The 17,484-nt window shown below is 36.7% G+C and overlaps 1 protein-coding gene across 2 annotated transcripts; it reads left to right on the top strand.

The window, feature by feature from the left end:
* The first annotated feature begins 1,952 nt into the window (after positions 1-1,952).
* Positions 1,953-16,809, top strand: LOC148965164 (scavenger receptor cysteine-rich type 1 protein M130-like). Of its 2 annotated transcripts, XM_089127272.1 has the most exons (20): positions 1,953-2,031; positions 2,558-2,866; positions 4,388-4,684; positions 4,798-5,103; positions 7,323-7,625; positions 7,713-8,027; positions 9,701-10,027; positions 10,104-10,421; positions 11,435-11,731; positions 11,887-11,964; positions 12,112-12,426; positions 12,525-12,728; positions 12,827-12,910; positions 13,409-13,468; positions 13,633-13,689; positions 13,807-13,884; positions 14,016-14,078; positions 14,208-14,264; positions 14,662-14,724; positions 16,434-16,807. In XM_089127272.1, exons 1-20 carry the CDS (start codon positions 1,974-1,976, stop codon positions 16,511-16,513), a joined length of 3,669 nt encoding a protein of 1,222 aa, XP_088983398.1. In that variant the 5' UTR covers positions 1,953-1,973; the 3' UTR covers positions 16,514-16,807. The 2 variants fall into 2 exon arrangements, with proteins under 2 accessions (XP_088983398.1, XP_088983399.1); XM_089127273.1 differs by lacking the exon at positions 14,208-14,264 and having other exon boundaries at positions 16,434-16,809.
* The last annotated feature ends 675 nt before the right edge of the window (positions 16,810-17,484 follow it).

The following is a 17,484-nucleotide window of genomic DNA, read 5'->3' as shown; positions in this document are numbered from 1 at the left end:
GTGCTGGCCATTTTACTTTCAAATCCATTCTCAGGCTGTAGATGAATGAAATGTGAAGGCCAAGTATTGTTACCCATACTCTGAAATTTTCCTCTCCAATTTAGCGCACACACATTAATGAACACACACTGCAAACTGTGGACACACATGCTCTGAGCAGTGGGCAGCCTTTTTTCTGTGGCGCCTGGTGAGTGATTGGGGGTTTGATGTTTTGCTCAAGGACACCTCACTCGTTTCCTGCCGGTAGGATATTAAGAATCAAACCCACAATATTTGGGTTCCAAGTCTGACCCTCTGACCATTAGGCGACGACTGCCCAACAAAGGGAAAGTGACATGTGAAGGTAAAGTATGGTAACCCATATATTTGGAGTCGGAATCTGTCCATCTGCCTTTAAACCATCCAAGTTAGTGCACACAGACAAATACATTAGTTTGTTTTGTTATGTAGGCCTAAGTCAGCTATCTGTAACACGTGAATAAACCATATGAATAACTTTGCAATACCTTTAACACTATATATATAAATATATATATATATATATATATATATATATATATATATATATATATATAATTATTATTATTATTATTACTTGTATTACTTGTATTAGTGTTGTCTTGTCATATAATGTGTTACCACCAGGGGGTGTGTAATTTAAATTCCGTGACAATAAAGGCAATAATATTAATAATAATAATAATAATAATACTCAACAAAAGAACAGAACCCCAGTGCAGTTCATAGCCGTTAAAAACTACAGACCGGAGAAAGGGATAACTTTTTCCAGTTTCATCTACAGAATTGTTGCAGCCATGAAACCACATGGTAACGTCATTCTGCTTTTTTGTACTTTTAGTTTTCTTTTGGTTGAAAATTGTCCTTATATGCATCTGCAAATGCAGATTTTGAACTTAATAAAGAGCTTCTTGATTACTGACAAACCTGTGTGGTTGCAGGTTTCGATTCAGTTGATATTTGTTTGTAAAGACAAACTTTTTTGTGTCTGTTTTTTCTCTGTGTTTTTTAATACCTCCAGATTCAGTGCGCAAGTTTTAATCATTCGATTCCTTTGTTTGTGCTAACCCGTTTAAACAATTAAGTGTGGAGAACCGACTCAAATAATTCATTTGGAGATCTCCAGTTGTGATTCTAAACAGTAGACTGAAAGAATATGACATAATTCCTGCAATATTTTTAGTTTATATTTTTAGTTCCGGCGATGTCCACATAGTCAGTTTATCTTAAAAGTTTAAAAGTTTAATTTTAAGTTTAGTTTAAAAAGTTTAACATAGTTTTAACTATATATTTTTATCGTATTTTAATAAAAACAAAACATAATTTACATACAGAAGGTCAAGGTCACCATAAGTCTGTCATCTCATAGTCGTTTTACTGCCACCCACAGGAATAGATCGGTATTGCGGAGCTGCAAAGTGCAAACTTGGTCTAGTATTCCTATTATGATATACTGGGTAAAGGCATATTTATTGTCTTTTTAAAAACAGCAAAATCTTAAAAAAAAAAAAAAAAAAAATGGTTTCTGTTTGTATCCAACAAATATTTTTAAACATATATTTTTAAACATGGACTCAAAGTGAGAAACATGAAGCAGTTAGTTATCAATGTTTGTATCTGCAAATGCTGCTTTGATGCTGTAAATAAACTGGAATGATTTCTGTGTGTGTGACTGTCACCCCTCTATCTGGCATGTTTCTCCCCAGTGAAGTGTCTCTAAGGTGGAGGAGGAGTCCTGTTCATCAGTGTTGACGTGCTTTTAATAAATATGGTGAGAATCATAAATACGTCTCCTGATTTGTCAGAGGAACTTTTTGATGATTTCCTCTCTTCTGTCTAATAAGGTAAAAGTGACTTTGATTGGCTTGCTGTTTGGTGATTGTAGAAACTTCTGTCTCTTTCTCTCTTGAACCTTTCACTTCTGAGTTGATCAAGCAGAGTGTAGATCAGTGAAGATGGAGAGCTATCTAACACTCATTATTTTGTCATCTGTGATCAGACTCGGCACAGCTGGTACGTACACACACTCAGAATCATTATGTGTGAGTTAATGTTGTTGATTGACTCTGTTATGAAATGGTCATAATATAATTCATAGGTCAATTTGTGTATGTGTAATATTTGAATGAATATAAATGTGAATGTACTTCTTTTATAGTCATTTTCTCTGTTCATCTGTTTATGGTGACTTAAAGTTTGTTGTTGTTTGTCTTCTCTCACTGTACATTATATATGAAGAGTTCAGATGCAAAAGCCTCTAAGTGCCATTTGAAATTTTCTTCTAGAATGATCATTTTTATCAAGCTCGTATATTTAAGTTCAGTAATTTCACTTAAGTGAAATTACTGAACTTAAATATTATAATATAATAATATAATAAATATTTAAGTTCAGTAATTTCACTTAAGTGAAATTACTGAACTTAAATATACGAGCTTGATAAAAATGATCATTCTAGAAGAAAATTTCAAATGGCACTTAGAGGCTTTTGCATCTGAACTCTTCATATACAGTAAATCATTCTATATCTTGTCTGCAGGAAACGTGAGGCTGGTGGGTGGTAATAATTCCTGTGCTGGTAGAGTAGAGGTTCTTCATAGAGATCAGTGGGGAACAGTGTGTGATGATTATTGGGGTTTGCCAAACACTGCAGTGGTGTGTAGAGAGCTGGGCTGTGGCAATCCTTCAAATACAATGCGTGCCGCTCACTTTGGACCAGGATCAGGACAAATCTGGATGGATAATGTGAGATGTAGTGGATCAGAGTCCTCAATATTCAACTGCTCACAATTAGAAATGGGTGAACATAACTGTGAGCATAGTGAAGATGTTGGAGTGATCTGTTCAGGTAGGTTGGTTTTCTGTCTAGATTACACCATCAAATGTTTTGATTTGATTTAATTGATTTTAAAATTAATCTTCAAAGTTCATAAATAGTGGAAATCAACAAGTTTTATAACAGCTTAACTGATAAGAACTGATCAATTGGCTCAGTTTTATATCAATCATACATGATCACGATGTGACAGTAGCTGTAAAAATGTAAAGAATCGACATTAACAGTTTTTTATTTCAAATTTTAAAGTCAAAATTGTGTTTTATGTTGTGATCGGAGTGTGTTTAATGAGAGTGTGTGCATGACCTGAATCAGCAAACTCTCTTGTTTTATTTATAATACAAACACAAATTTTGTACGTAATACAAAATTTACTCTAAACGTTAAACTCTTTCACGTACTTGTTAAACCAGAAGCAGAAAATTAATTAACAAAATTAATTCATGTACAAGATGAAAACTAATTTTCTCTTAGTATTACTGCTGTCCTGGGCTGGACAACCTCTGTGACAGTCAGGTGTAACAATACACTGATGTGATGATTCAGCTTGATACACAATACTGAAGAATCTAATGATACAAAGCCAAAATGGACTAAATATTTAACAAAAAGAACTGCAAGATGCCAAATTCGACATTACATCATGAATGAACTTGAATAGGCTTCCTTAGTCCTTCTCTCCTATTCTAAGAGCAATGTTGACACTGTTAAAGTAAAATATTGGAAATATTCATATTCTTCATACCATATCTCTGTTCCTGACTGCATATAAATATTATAAATAATAAATATTGTACTTTAATAAATCATGTATTTATTTATTTAATAATAATAATTAACAAACATGAAAGCTCAAATATGAACTTCTTGGTAAATCCAATTTGATGCTAAATTAAATAAATCTAAACTTTGATTTTGGGACAACTGCTGTTTCTGTATACACAATACATTGTCGCTACGGATGATAAATATTGTTTTTGTATTGCGATACATTGTTACACAATATATTGTTACACCCCTAATAGTCAAGGGTGCCAAATGAAGATGGACCAGTACTGACACAAATGTTACTCTAGACTAAAACAACAGCACTCTTTGATCTTGACATTACTCTGAATAGTTTACAATAAGTTGAAGATTTCAAAACAGCTTTTAATTTGTTGCAAGTTTAATTTTGCCCTAAGAAAAAACTCTGTCTTACCAAACATTAACAAAACAATACAACTCCCTATGCTCTCACTTACGAAAAGGTAACAAATTCAAGTGTGCTATTATACACTTCTTTAAAAAAAAAAATGAAAATAAAAAAATAAAATAAAAAAACAAGAAAGTATACTCAAGTCTACTTTTCATGTAGGCCAACTTCTCTGAAAAATACTCAAAATTGCAATTTAGTCCCTAATTTAGCTGTATTGAATTTTCTACTAGTACATTGATATCATTATTCTTACTAAAGTAAAGTGAACTTTTCTTTAATTTTGAGGATTTTTTTATCTTGATATTTTAAATGGCTTGTTATCATAATCATTTCAGGCATCATGCTGGTTGGAGGTTCTCGCTGTTCTGGAAGACTAGAGGTGCCTCATGGGGACACCTGGTACACAGTGTGTGACGCTGCCTTTGACCAGCAGGATGCAGAGGTTGTGTGTAGAGAGCTGGACTGTGGGGCTCCTGTACAGGTGCTGGGAGAAGATGCTTTTGGAAAAGGAGACGCTCAGATGTGGACACAAGAGATTCAGTGCAGAGGAGACGAGTATCAGTTTGCTCTCTGTCCAATGTTACCTTCACACAATTGTTCCATTGACAACAATGTGAGCGTTGTATGTGCTGGTAGGTGAACGACATATGAACTATACAAGTATGGACATAAAATCATTGAGTAATATTGTACAACAATTGTTTTTCTTTTTTCTCTGTCTGTCTCTGTTCTTTTGTACCTTTAGAAACAGTGCGATTAGTAGGTGGTAAGAGTCGCTGTGCTGGTAGAGTGGAGGTTCTTCATGATGGTCAGTGGGGAACAGTGTGTGATCTTGGTTGGGATATGGCTGATGCTGCAGTGGTGTGTAGAGAGCTGGGATGTGGAGAGGCTTTAAGTGCACCAAAGGGTGCTCACTTTGGAGAAGGATCAGGAGAAATCTGGATTTCTGATTTACTGTGTAGTGGATCAGAGTCTACATTGATGAACTGTGGATTCATTGGATGGGGAATAGAGGCTAAACATACTGAAGATGCTGGAGTCGTTTGCTCTGGTAAGCTTTGCTCATCCATGCTTCTTTAATTACTAACCTGTTTTCCCCACAGAATTCCAGGATAAATAAAACATTTCTCACCACATTCAGTGTTACGTCAGGCGGTTGTTTGGTTGTCTGTGTGGGGTAAAGTAATGTATTATTATGTGACGTGCTGAATTACTATGGAATGTACATGAAGCAGTTTGTGTGCAACATGTTTTTTTTTTTCTCGCAGACAATCCCTTCTATGAACAAAACGCATGGGTAACACTTTAGAATACGGTTCCATCGTTAATGAATAACTACACAAGAACTAATGAGTAACACAATATTAACAATCTAGTAACTATTATTAACTAACAAGAAACTCTGATTAACGAACTAGTAAGTAGAGAACCAAATAATTAGTAATTCCCACAGAAGTATCTAGTAACACTTTCATCTGTGAGCTATTACTTACTAATTATTTGGATTCGTATTATAAAGTGAAGATCATTGGAACTAACTAGTAATTACTCAAGTGTTACTACATGATCTAGTCATGATTTGTGCAACCGTTTGAGATTTTTGGTGAACTTTAGTATACTTTTAGAAAATGTCTTTAGTAATAAATGAGTAATTACTAGTTAGTTCCAATGATCTTCACTTTATAATACGAATCCAAATAATTAGTAATTCCCACAGAAGTATCTAGTAACACTTTCATCCGTGAGCTATTACTTACTAATTCGTTAATAAGAGTTTCTTTTAGTTAATAGTAGTTACTAGATTGTTTGTTAATAAACTTTTTCAGTAGTTCTCTGGGAAGTATTAAAAAAATAGTATTTATTGATTACTTAATAGTGAACTACCACTTTCGTCTGTGCGCTATTACTTACTAGTTCGTTAATCAGAGTTTTTTGTTAGTTAATAATAGTTACTAGATTGTTAATATCGTGTTACTCATTAGTTCTTGTGTAGTTATTCATTAACGAAGGAACCGTATTCTAAAGTGTTACCAACGCATGTTCAAAGGTTGAGCATTTCGTAGACTAAATGCATTTTAATAACACCCTGGGTGCATTTATCTTACAAATGTTTTTCTCCCCTGTTATTCATTAAATGGTAAAAGCGGGTGTACTCTAGGTTCGGGCCATGAGCTGTCCCATGACAACACAACAGTCGTCAAATTATTTGTGGGTGTAAGCTCATGAAATGCAAGAAGCTTGTGTGAATTTTATGCATGAAATAAACTGCTGACAATTAAAAAAATATAACTGGTAACTGTTTAGTTTTATAAAATAATAGGTCTAGAAGCAAATATCATGTAAGGTCTCTGAAATCGATCCAATGGCGGAATTCGATTTGAGGTGAAGGTTTCATGTGTGTTCCGTCTTTCCCATGGCAAAGTGATTTTTAATTAAATGCATAACATTTAATCTTATGTATTAACTCGTTTCATCTGACTCCATAAAGTGAAAAAGGTTTCAAAACGATATCTGTGCATCATTAAATACAAATTAATGTTGTCCTTTTAACTCTAATGAAAATAAAGTCAATGTCTGTTAGAACAATCAAATATTACAATTTATTATGTCAGGTAAATGTATAATTACAATTCCACAATCAATTGAAAGATAATCAATGCAAACCATCAAGTGTTCTAAAACTAAGAGGAATCTTTTACCCGACATTAAGATACATGAATGAGTCTCAACGACACAGCATCATGAGACTGATCTGATACAGACAACAGCCCTGAACTCTCCGTTGCATTTCCTTATATAGCCAGACCGCACCTGATATGTAAATCATCAGGTTACAATGGAAAGTTACTGTATTCCCCAACATACTTACTGGGGGTAGAAGTTTTGACCATCTGTTAAGAACAGTGGATTAGCATTCAGACAATCTCAGGAGGTGTTGACTCAAAGACAAATTCTTATGTGTGCAAGATATTTCTATATTCTTGAGAACTATTACATTTTGATTTACTTCTTTGGGAATGACACATTACCAGTCACCCTGAGACCTTCAAAATGATACTAAACTATCCTTTATAATTCACATTAAAACTACTTAAATTCTTATGTGAGTGATCTCTGTTAGAGTGGGGGATGTGGTATGTGAGAGAGTTGTTCACATGTTAATTTGCAAGCAAGGTCCTTTTGTCTTCAGAGAGCACTGGTCAGATTGATTCCATCAACCAGTTCCAGTTTTTCAGTCTTACAATCATTAAAATTGTCTGTTTATTTAAGGAGTCAGGCTGGTTGGGGGATCTCTCTGTTCTGGCAGAGTAGAAGTGCCTCATGATCGGTCATGGGTGTCAGTGTGTGACGCTGCCTTTGACCAGCAGGATGCAGAGGTTGTGTGTAGAGAGCTGGACTGTGGGGCTCCTGTACAGGTGCTGGGAGAAGATGCTTTTGGAAAAGGAGACGCTCAGATGTGGACACAAGAGATTCAGTGCAGAGGAAATGAGTCTTATATATCTTTCTGTCCAACATCACCTTCTGTCAAATATAACTGTACCCATGAGAATGACATTGGACTGTTATGTTCTGGTAATTGAGCTTTTCAAAAAACTTTTTTTAAACCATTTATTTTGGAATGTTTGTACTGTTTAACTAAACTATGTGTCCTTTGTCCAGGTTACACTGACCTCAGACTGGTCAATGGTCCTGACATCTGTTCTGGTCGAGTTGAACGTCAGTACTTCAGTAAATGGGGCTCAGTGTGTGATGCATGCTGGGATATGAGAGCTGCCAGTGTCCTCTGTAGACAGCTGAATTGTGGGATTGCTGTGTCTGTTGTGGGATCAGACTGGTTTGGAGAGGGAAGTGGTGAAATCTGGGCTGATGTGTTTGATTGTGACGGGAATGAAACAAAACTCTCAGAATGTCCCGTCTCTTCATGGAGTCGAGCTGAACGTTATCATGGACGAGATGTTGGAGTCATTTGCTCTGGTGGATTTTATTTGAAAAATTAATTATCTATATACAACCCAATTCCATAAAAGTTGGGACACTGTACAAATTGTGAATAAAAACAGAATGCAATGATGTGGAAGTTTCAAATTTCAATATCATATTTAGAATACAACATAAATGACATATCAAATGTTTAAACTGAGAAAATGCATAATTTTAAGGGAAAAAATAAGTTGATTTTAAATTTCATGGCATCAACACATCTCAAAAAAGTTGGGACAAGGCCATTTTTACCACTGTGTGGCATCCCCTCTTCTTTTAATAACAGTCTGCAAACGTCTGGGGACAGAGGAGACAAGTTGCTCAAGTTTAGGAATAGGAATGTTGTCCCATTCTTGTCTAATAAAGGCTTCTAGCTGCTCAACTGTCTTAGGTCTTCTTTGTTGCATCTTCCTCTTTATGATGCGCCAAATGTTTGCTATGGGTGAAAGATCTGGACTGCAGGCTGGCCATTTCAGTACCCGGATCCTTCTTCTACGCAGCCATGATGTTGTAATTGATGCAGTATGTGGTTTGGCATTGTCTTGTTGGAAAATACAAGGTCATCCCTGAAAGAGACGATGTCTGGATGGGAGCATATGTTGTTCTAGAACTTGGATATACCTTTCAGCATTGATGGTGCCTTTCCAGATGTGTAAGCTGCCCATGCCACACGCACTCATGCAACCCCATACCATCAGAGATGCAGGCTTCTGAACTGAGCGCTGATAACAACTTGGGTTGTCCTTGTCCTCTTTAGTCCGGATGACATGGTGTCCCAGTTTTCCAAAAAGAACTTCAAATTTTGATTCGTCTGACCACAGAACAGTTTTCCACTTTGCTAGAGTCCACTTTAAATGAGCCTTGGCCCAGAGAAAACGCCTGCGCTTCTGGTTCCCGTTTAGATATGGCTTCTTTTTTGACCTATAGAGCTTTTGCCGGCAACAGTGAATGGCACGGTGGATTGTGTTCACTGACAATGTTTTCTGGAAGTATTCTTGAGCCCATGTTGTGATTTCCATTGCAGTAGCATTCCTGTGTGTGATGCAGTGCCGTCTAAGGGCCCGAAGATCACGGGCATTCAGTATGGTTTTCCAGCCTTGACCCTTATGCACAGAGATTGTTCCAGATTCTCTGAATCTTTGGATGATATTATGCTCTGTAGATGATGATAACTTCAAACTCTTTGCAATTTTTCTCTGAGAAACTCCTTTCTGATATTGCTCCACTATTTTTTTCCTCAGCATTGGGGGGATTGGTGATCCTCTGCCCATCTTGACTTCTGAGAGACACTGCCACTCTGAGAGGCTCTTTTTATACCCAATCATGTTGCCAATTGACCTAATAAGTTGCAAATTGGTCCTCCAGCTATTCCTTATATGTACATTTAACTTTTCTGGCCTCTTATTGCTACCTGTCCCAACATTTTTGGAATTTGTAGCTCTCATGAAATCCAAAAGGAGCCAATATTTGGCATGGCAATTCAAAATGTCTCACTTTCAACATTTGATATGTCATCTATGTTGTATTCTAAATATAATATTGAAATTTGAAACTTCCACATCATTGCATTCTGTTTTTATTCACAATTTGTACAGTGTCACAACTTTTATGGAATTGGGTTTGTAAATCTTGCAATATCTTAATAAAATGCCACATCTTTCACTCAGATTCCTCTCTGTCTGTTCATGACGGTCTGGTGCGGTTGTCTGGAGAGAGACAGTGTGAGGGGGAGCTTGAAGTTTCCATCCATCAGGTCTGGAGGAGAGTTCTGCTGGACTCCTGGAGTCTCACTGAATCCTCTGTGGTCTGCAGACAGCTGGGCTGTGGCTCTGTGCTGAACTTCTCCGGCTCCTCTTCATCCAGTCCTGAACACAGTCATGAGTGTGTGACGGGCTTCCAGTGCTCTGGGAGTGAAGCTCATCTGGGGAACTGCAGCAGCTCTCCACAAACTCTCAACTGCAGCTCCACACAACAGCTGTCAATCTCCTGCCTTGGTGAGCACAACAACATCTGGGCAGATTCTTCAGTTGTTGGTGATCAATAATGTGTTTTTCTCTCTCTGAATATCAGGTCGCGGGTCCATCAGGCTGGTGGGTTCTGGGGGAGACTGTGCAGGGAGGCTGGAGGTTTTTCACAGCGGCTCATGGGGGACAGTGTGTGATGACTCCTGGGATATTAAAGATGCCCATGTGGTGTGCAGACAGCTGCAGTGTGGAGTGGCCCTCAGTAACCAGCAGGTACCAGCCTGGTTTGGTCCTGGTTCTGGACACATATGGCTGGATGAGGTGGAGTGTGAGGGGAATGAGACGTCCCTGTGGAACTGCTCTTCTCCAGGCTGGGAGAAACATGACTGTCAACACAAGGAGGATGTAGGGGTCGTGTGCTCAGGTGAACAGTTAAATAATATCTTGACGATGGGGGTGGGGGGTTGATGGGCAGAGTAACTCTCGGTTCGGGACGCATTCTGAGCACGGCGCTCACCCTCGGACAGCACACCAAATACTGATACTCTTTTACTCTAGCTAATTATTTGTGAGTGTGAACTCACACTTTGATTCACTTTGAGTGAATGAAAGGCACACATCTTACAACTACTGACTGGATATATAACAAAGTTTAAACATACCTAATTTGATCACTTAGAAATCAAAACTCAATTTTTGAGAAACAAATAAACTTTTGTCCCTTGGATTTCTGTTTATATATATATATATATATATATATATATATATATATAGGCCCTATATATATATATAACATTTATTTCTGTAGCGGATAATACAGATAGTTTCAAAGAAGCTTTACAATTGTAACATATTCAAATTTTGTTGTAAGCACCTCTAACAAGCTAATAGTGTCACTATTCAGCAAGTCAGTTCAGTTCAATAACTTCAAAGTTTATTGAGTGTGCAATCACACTATATACAGTATTTGTGCACATACATGTTAGTGTGAGAAACTCCTGTACACTCCACTGCACACCGAACAAGCAAAAGAGACAATAGACAATAGACTATATGAGGCTTAAAAGTGTGTAAACAATAATTAAAAAAAATTGTAATATAGATTTAACTGAAGTCTTTGTTTTTGCAAGAGATGTGCGATGTTTTGGATCTTGTGTGCGTGTTTTGTGGTTTAGTGTAGAGTTTCAAAAAATTAAGAGCCAAAGTTTCAGAAATTTTGTGCAAGCGATTTAAAAACAAAAGCAGTGTTTTATATATATTTATACACTAATGAATGAAATATGTTTCCACAGTTTTGGTTTTAGTGTCCTCTATTTTATAAATGTAAAGTTGACACAATCATTTCACTGTATACCTTGTTATTAAAAGACAGTGATTAGACATTAAATTGTTTCTGTTTTAATGCATTGATTCACAATCTCATCCTTTTCCATCTAGAGTTTAAAGAGATCAGGTTAACTGAGGGCTGTGAAGGGAATGTGGAGGTTTTCTACAATGGATCCTGGGGTAATGTGTGTTACAACAAGATGGACAGAGACACAGCGAGTCTGATCTGTCAAGAGCTGAACTGTGGAAGATCTGGCAATGAACCCAGTAATTCAGAGGGACTGAAGTCTCAAAACTGGCTGGATGATTTTAAATGTCGACGTCATGATTCCTCTCTATGGCAGTGTCCATCTTCACCCTGGGGACAGACTGTCTGTGATAATGAAGTGGCCAATATCACCTGCTCAGGTATGATCATTTAACTGATGTAAGAAAGTTGGAAAATTACATGTTTGTTTCAGTTTGATGATGATGATTATTATTATTATTATTATTATTATTATTATTATTATGTATAATTTTTCTATTCAGTGTTGAATTCAATTTTAACATTTTAATTTTAGAGGAGCAGACTCATGAAGTTCCTCGGAGTCGTCTGACATGTTCCACCTCAGAATCTCCTCACCAGAGACAATGTTCAAGTAAGATAATTAAAATTATATATTTTATTTATTCACAGAATTATTTCTCTTTCACAGTATAGTCACACAATTAGTCACAACTTTAAATAGTCATAAAATACATTGTAAATGTATTGCTGGTCAGTGATGTTGCTGTGTGTGTTTTAGAGCATGTTCCTCTCAGACTGAGTGGAGGTTTGGGCCGGTGCTCTGGGAGGCTGGAGGTGTATAATAACGCTGTGTGGGGTTCAGTCTGTGCTGATCTGTGGGACATCAGCGATGCTCAGGTGGTCTGCAGGCAGCTGGGTTGTGGAGACGCACTGAGGGCTGATGGGAATTCAGTCTTTGGTGCTGGTGAAGGTATTGTGTGGATGAACGGAGTCGAGTGCAGAGGGAATGAGATTCACCTGTGGGACTGTCCTCACTCCCTGAAGAACCACACTGACTGTTCCCACAAAGATCACGCTGGACTCACATGTGCAGGTCACAGCAACACACTGAACAATAGTAGTCATCATTTTAGTGCTAATAATCGTTGTATATTTGCATGATTTTGAACGTGTTTGTGTGTGTTTTGGCAGATTTGTCAGTGTCCACTACTCCTGCCACAACAACATCATCTTCTCGTCCAGTTTCTCAGACAGTGCGCTCAACATCAGTCACTCCTCCACAAACTCCTCCAGCAGCGTCTCTCTCTGTGCTTGTGGTTGTACTGGGAGTTTTGCTCGTACTGCTCTTAGTGCCACTGCTTATACTGGTTCAGCAGAACAGAGTGATGAGGAGAGGTAGGAGAGATCCAGAGACTGTCATAGTGTGTCTTATTCAGTGTGTGATCAGTCATGTGTTGTGAACTGACAGCAGGTTTGTCTGTCTACACACACAGATCTCTCTAAGAGGAGACACAGGACGACGACTGAGGCCGTTTATGAGGAGATTCATCACAGACACAATCACTTCACTCAGAGAGGTGAGACATGACACATGAAACTTATTTAATATGATTAATAAGAGTCTGTCAGACACTTGATGTTCATCTATTATTAGTCCCGTTAAACCTCCTGATTCAAACCAGAGAATTCCTCTCAGAAAACCACAGAGCTGCAGGTGCATGTTTATGTGTGTGTGTGTGTGTGTGTGTGTGTGTGTGTGTGTGTGTGTGTGTGTGTGTGTCAGTGAGTGTCTCTTCCTGTGTGTATTTTGAAGGTAATAAAGAGGGGTTCATATGTTTGTAAGTGTGCAGGTGTGTGTGTGTGTTTGTCTCTTCCTGTGTGTATTTCTGGAAGGCAGTGAGGAATGGGTTCATGTGAGGATACATGAGTGTTTTCTAATAGGCCTAACAAAAACAAACAGAAACAAACATGAGATTTCTGCCTCTAATGTTTTTAAAAAATTAAGAGTTTTATGATCCAATGGAAATGAGGATTCAGTCTGTTTGGGATGATGGCATTTTTCTGTCCTTTAACAGGAAGTCTCGTCTCTGAAGAACTGCATTCTGGGTATGAAGATGCCGATGAGCTTCTCTCAGGTTAGACAGCAGAAGCGCATATTCATTCCATCCTAAATACTATTTCATTGAAATTAACCTAAATAAATAAATGTAACAAATTCTAAAAAATATTTGACTAATGACACAATACCGTTTAAATACTGTTGTTTATTTATATATCAACAATCTGTTCTCCTTTTTAGCAAAAGATTTCAAGACAGTATATTATGATGATGTCACCAACAGCAGTGGCCTGAAAGGTCAGTGACCTTTTAAATGATCACATGATTTAGAAGATTAATGTATTTGGTCTAATGACCTGCAACAAAAACATATTTGGGGTTTTGTATCCAAACATATTCTTTGTGTATATGTAGAAGACATGGTGAAGGAAATCACACCGGGATACTATGATGATGTCATCACTGATGGACTGAAACCAGATCGTGAGACAGGTGTCGTTCTGTTATTCTATAACGGCACATTGACATTCTTCAGCATATTAAAGTTATTTAAGTATATTAACAGATTTAAAAAATATTTTGAATGTCATTAATGTGTGTTTGTGTGACGTGTGATTTTGTAGAAGACACACCCGAGAGCTATGATGACGTAATCACCAGTGGACAGGACTCTTATATCAAAAAAGGTGTTTTTTAATTGTTTTTTAAATTCCTTTAAAGATAAACCTCATAACTAAAATTAATATTTTAAAATTACTTTCTTAATGTTTTTTTGGCTTCTATTTAACTTTTTGGGCTTATATTTGCACCTGTAGTTAACATGCTAGAGAATTATGATGATGTCATCATCAATGGACAGAGCTCGCAAATAGGTTGGTTGAACAGAACTACATTTTATTATCACCCTTACATGTTTACATGAGTATTAGACATGAGTTTTGTCTAATCAAGTCACTTAAAGGTAAAAATGATCCTTTAAATACGATAAAAGATGTGTCCCAATTTAAAGTCTGGATCCTTTAAAGGCCACAAAGGTCAAAACGAGCATTGTTTAATGGGACGGTCTACAGGGGATTGTCCTTATCTCTTATAGCAACTGTGACAGCTGACATTCAAAGGAAACAAAAGCATATTTAGAGGCCGCATTTGAAGGAGACGGTCTTCATCGGGCTACAGTGATGCAATCGGCCTTCGAATGATGCAGACTCTGAATTGGGACGCAGCAAAAGTGTTTTATATTCTGATGTTTTTTATGTCATTGTTGATCAGAGGGAGATCTGGAGGACTATGATGATGTGATGAGTGTGAGTGAAGATGTGAGAAACCTGTTAGGTAAGTTATTCAGTGGCGCCTCCAGAAATTTTTCATAGGGGTGGCCAGATGGGGCCAGTTAAAATCTTGGGGTGGCACACCAAAACTACAGTATAAACCATAATTTCAGAATTGTATTCTACTGTTGTGTAGAAAACTATCAGAAAGACTTAAGGAAACTCCTACTGATATACTTTGGTTTATTGTGTAATATTTAATGTTACTAATGATATCATAGGGCCCTACTAATATATATTATATTATATATAATGATATGTATTATATGATATATATATATATATATATATATATATATATATATATATATATATATATATATGGCCTTGCCCCACAGCAAATTTCCAGATACTTACAAAATTGTGATGAATTTAATCATTTTTAAATTATTATTTTGCAGTGTAAGATTACAGTTAACACCTTTAAATACTACATAAATGTATTTTTGAATTTTTAATAAACTTAATGAGTGTATACATCAGTAGCAAAAAGTAATTCTTGAAAAAATCTGCACAGTAATTTTATAAAATCTAAATATGTTAATAAAAACAAATGACTATTAGTTCTCTTTTAAAATTCAATGTCACAATTTAATACATGTCACAATTTTATATACATATATTAATGTCAAGAATTCAGAAGTGCATAGCCTACACTACAAATAAATAATATACAATTAAATTATGCTTATTTAAAATGTATTGAGCAGGCTAGGTATAACAAAATATATTGCCTTTTAATAATATTTCAGTGCGCAAACCCATGATAACATGAAAAACAGAGAGCACACAGCGTGTATGCGCATCGCGGGTGCAGAATGATGTGCTCAAAGCAACATGGAGTCACAGTGTGCAGCAGCACTGCGCTTCAGAAGTGCGCATTTAAAAGCTCATGTCACAAATCAAAGAAATGTTGAGCGCACAAATCCTAGTGCGATTTGTTCCTTTGTTTCACAGTTATTGTGCGTTTGATGCCGATTCATAGTCCTTGTGATATGTGTGATCTAACAGTAACAAGCACACGGTAGTGAGTCGTTTAAAAACAGCTACAAACTCCAAGAAAATAAAGTAATTTTATGCGAATATACTGTACAGCCTTTTATCTACAGATCATGCATTTATAACGTGAATATATCATATTGGAGAGAGTTTTACCGTGCATCCAAGAGGCGCGCGTGCTGATTGAATATGAATGGAGAATGATTGACAGCCGCAGAGGATGGAAAACGGGTTTCCGTATACTTTAATGATGTAATTATACTTCTGTCCCTCACATTAAGCTATGGAAGGACTTCAGATGACTTTGTCACCCAAACTGACGTGAAAAAAGCGGGAGGCGCCGAAAAGCGCGCTGTTTGCATCCCTGCCTGTCCAAACGTGGCAAAAACACATCAAAAAGCTGCTGTAACAGTATACCATTTGGCACTTAAAAAGCACGTCACGACACATAATTCCCCGTCTTCTTTTACTTAAGAATATTTTTGACTTATTTATAAAATGCATAACTGATGCTACAAAAATTAATACTAGCCATTGGGGTGGCCAATGGGGTGGCCAGGAGTCGGCCAGGGGTGGCCATGCCCCCTGGTGGCGCCATTGAAGTTATTAAGTATTTATTAGTATGTTTTCCAGATTAAAAGACTCCATTAGTTTATTTTTTTTTCCGATTATAACATAAATAATAAACATAAAAGATTTTGTTTTTAATAACAGATTATGATGATGTGGAGGAGGAGTCAAAAAAAGAAGGGGGGCCATTCGGCTCAATGACCGCGGCAGTTCAAGAAATTTGAACACTTATGAGTTTGAGTGAAATTGCTATTGATATATCAAATCTCAGGTTTTTAAATGTGAATGCCTCTGTGTGATTTTGTACTGTCTATTATGACCTTGTTAATAGCAGTAAAATTTTTGATTGGATGATGCTGAGTTTATATATAAAAAAACAACAACATTTTTTTAAATATTTTGTATGCATTAAGTAACTTTTACAATAACCCTGTTAATTAATCTGTATCAAATATTATTATTTTATGTGGTCAGGCATGTTTTAACCAATAAATAAATATCCATATTGCTTTGTCTGCTTGCCAATTCACTTTTAAATCCATTCTCAGGCTGTAGATGAATGAAATGTGAAGGCCAATTATTGTTACCCATACTCTGAAATGTTCCTCTCCAATTTAGTGCACACACATTAGCAGTAATGAACACACACACACACACACACACACACACACACACACTACAAACTGTGGACACACACACTGGGAGCAGTGGGCAGCCATTTTTCTTTGGCGCCTAGGGAGAGATTGGGGGTTTGGTGTTTGCTCAAGGACACCTCACTCGTTTCCTGCCGGTAGGATATTGAGAATCAAACCAACAATCTTTGGGTTCCAAGTCTGACCCTCTGACCATTAGGCAATGACTGCCCAACAAAGGGAAAGTGACGTGAAGGTAAAGCATGGTAACCCATATATTTGTTAAGTTTGTAGAAGACACACCTGAAAGCAATAATGATGTCATGACGAGTGGACAGAACTTTGATATTAAAAAAGGTGGGAAATTTAATTTCAATACAATTTAATTTAATTTCAATACAATCAGTTATTTTTGTGAAGACCACCAGAAACTGTTTTGCACCTCTCTTGGAATTGTTCACACATAAGAACATTTTGGCAAAACCTCAGCAGATTCATCATTGACCCAATAAAGACTTTGCCTTATTTTTTTTTATTTATTTTTTTTATTTTTTTAGTGCCTT

Source organism: Pimephales promelas, chromosome 24 (genome assembly GCF_988280905.1).
Source record: "Pimephales promelas chromosome 24, fPimPro1.hap1.1, whole genome shotgun sequence".
Taxonomy (NCBI): domain Eukaryota; kingdom Metazoa; phylum Chordata; class Actinopteri; order Cypriniformes; family Leuciscidae; genus Pimephales; species Pimephales promelas.
This window is presented reverse-complemented; position numbering and strand designations above follow the sequence as displayed.

Excerpts from the sequence above, each read along its gene's own strand:
- LOC148965164 (XM_089127272.1), top strand. The coding sequence starts at position 1,974 with ATGGAGAGCTATCTAACACTCATTATTTTGTCATCTGTGATCAGACTC. Across the intron at positions 7,626-7,712 it reads CATTGGACTGTTATGTTCTG|GTTACACTGACCTCAGACTG; the intron begins GTAATTGAGCTT and ends TCCTTTGTCCAG. Across the intron at positions 12,427-12,524 it reads CGCTGGACTCACATGTGCAG|ATTTGTCAGTGTCCACTACT; the intron begins GTCACAGCAACA and ends GTGTTTTGGCAG.